Here is a 285-nt window from a genome sequence, read left to right as displayed (position 1 = left end):
GGCGGCCGCGCCGTCGGGCTTAGGCTTACCGGGCAGGCTGGGGGCCAGCGCCGCGCCCGCTTTGCCCGTCATGCTGCGGCCGGCGGTCCCTGGTGCCCGCTCCGGGAATGCCTGGGAGCCCCCGGCTCAGGCCCCTTTTATCCGCCCAGCCGGGAGCCCGAGCGGGGTCAGAGCCGCGCAGCCAATCACAGGGGCCAGCCGCGATTAGGGATGCCAAAAAGCCGGCACCGGCGGCGGCGGGGCCGCTGCTCGGTGGGGCTGGGGCCGGTGCCCGCCGGCGGGCTG

The 285-nt window shown here is 77.2% G+C and overlaps 1 protein-coding gene across 1 annotated transcript in view; it reads right to left on the bottom strand.

Moving 5' to 3' along the window:
* Positions 1-72, bottom strand: part of VSX2 (visual system homeobox 2) — a 23937-nt gene extending 23865 nt beyond the window's left edge. The window contains exon 1 of the mRNA XM_010583996.1: positions 12-72. Within this exon, the coding sequence (XP_010582298.1) occupies positions 12-72 (61 nt within the window). The remainder of the gene's footprint in view (positions 1-11) is intronic.
* Between the last annotated feature and the right edge of the window lie 213 nt (positions 73-285).

This window comes from Haliaeetus leucocephalus, unplaced genomic scaffold (assembly GCF_000737465.1).
Source record: "Haliaeetus leucocephalus isolate CR32 unplaced genomic scaffold, Haliaeetus_leucocephalus-4.0 Scaffold932, whole genome shotgun sequence".
Taxonomy (NCBI): domain Eukaryota; kingdom Metazoa; phylum Chordata; class Aves; order Accipitriformes; family Accipitridae; genus Haliaeetus; species Haliaeetus leucocephalus.
The sequence above is the reverse complement of the archived record's forward strand: the minus strand, read 5'-3'. Positions and strand labels throughout refer to the sequence as shown.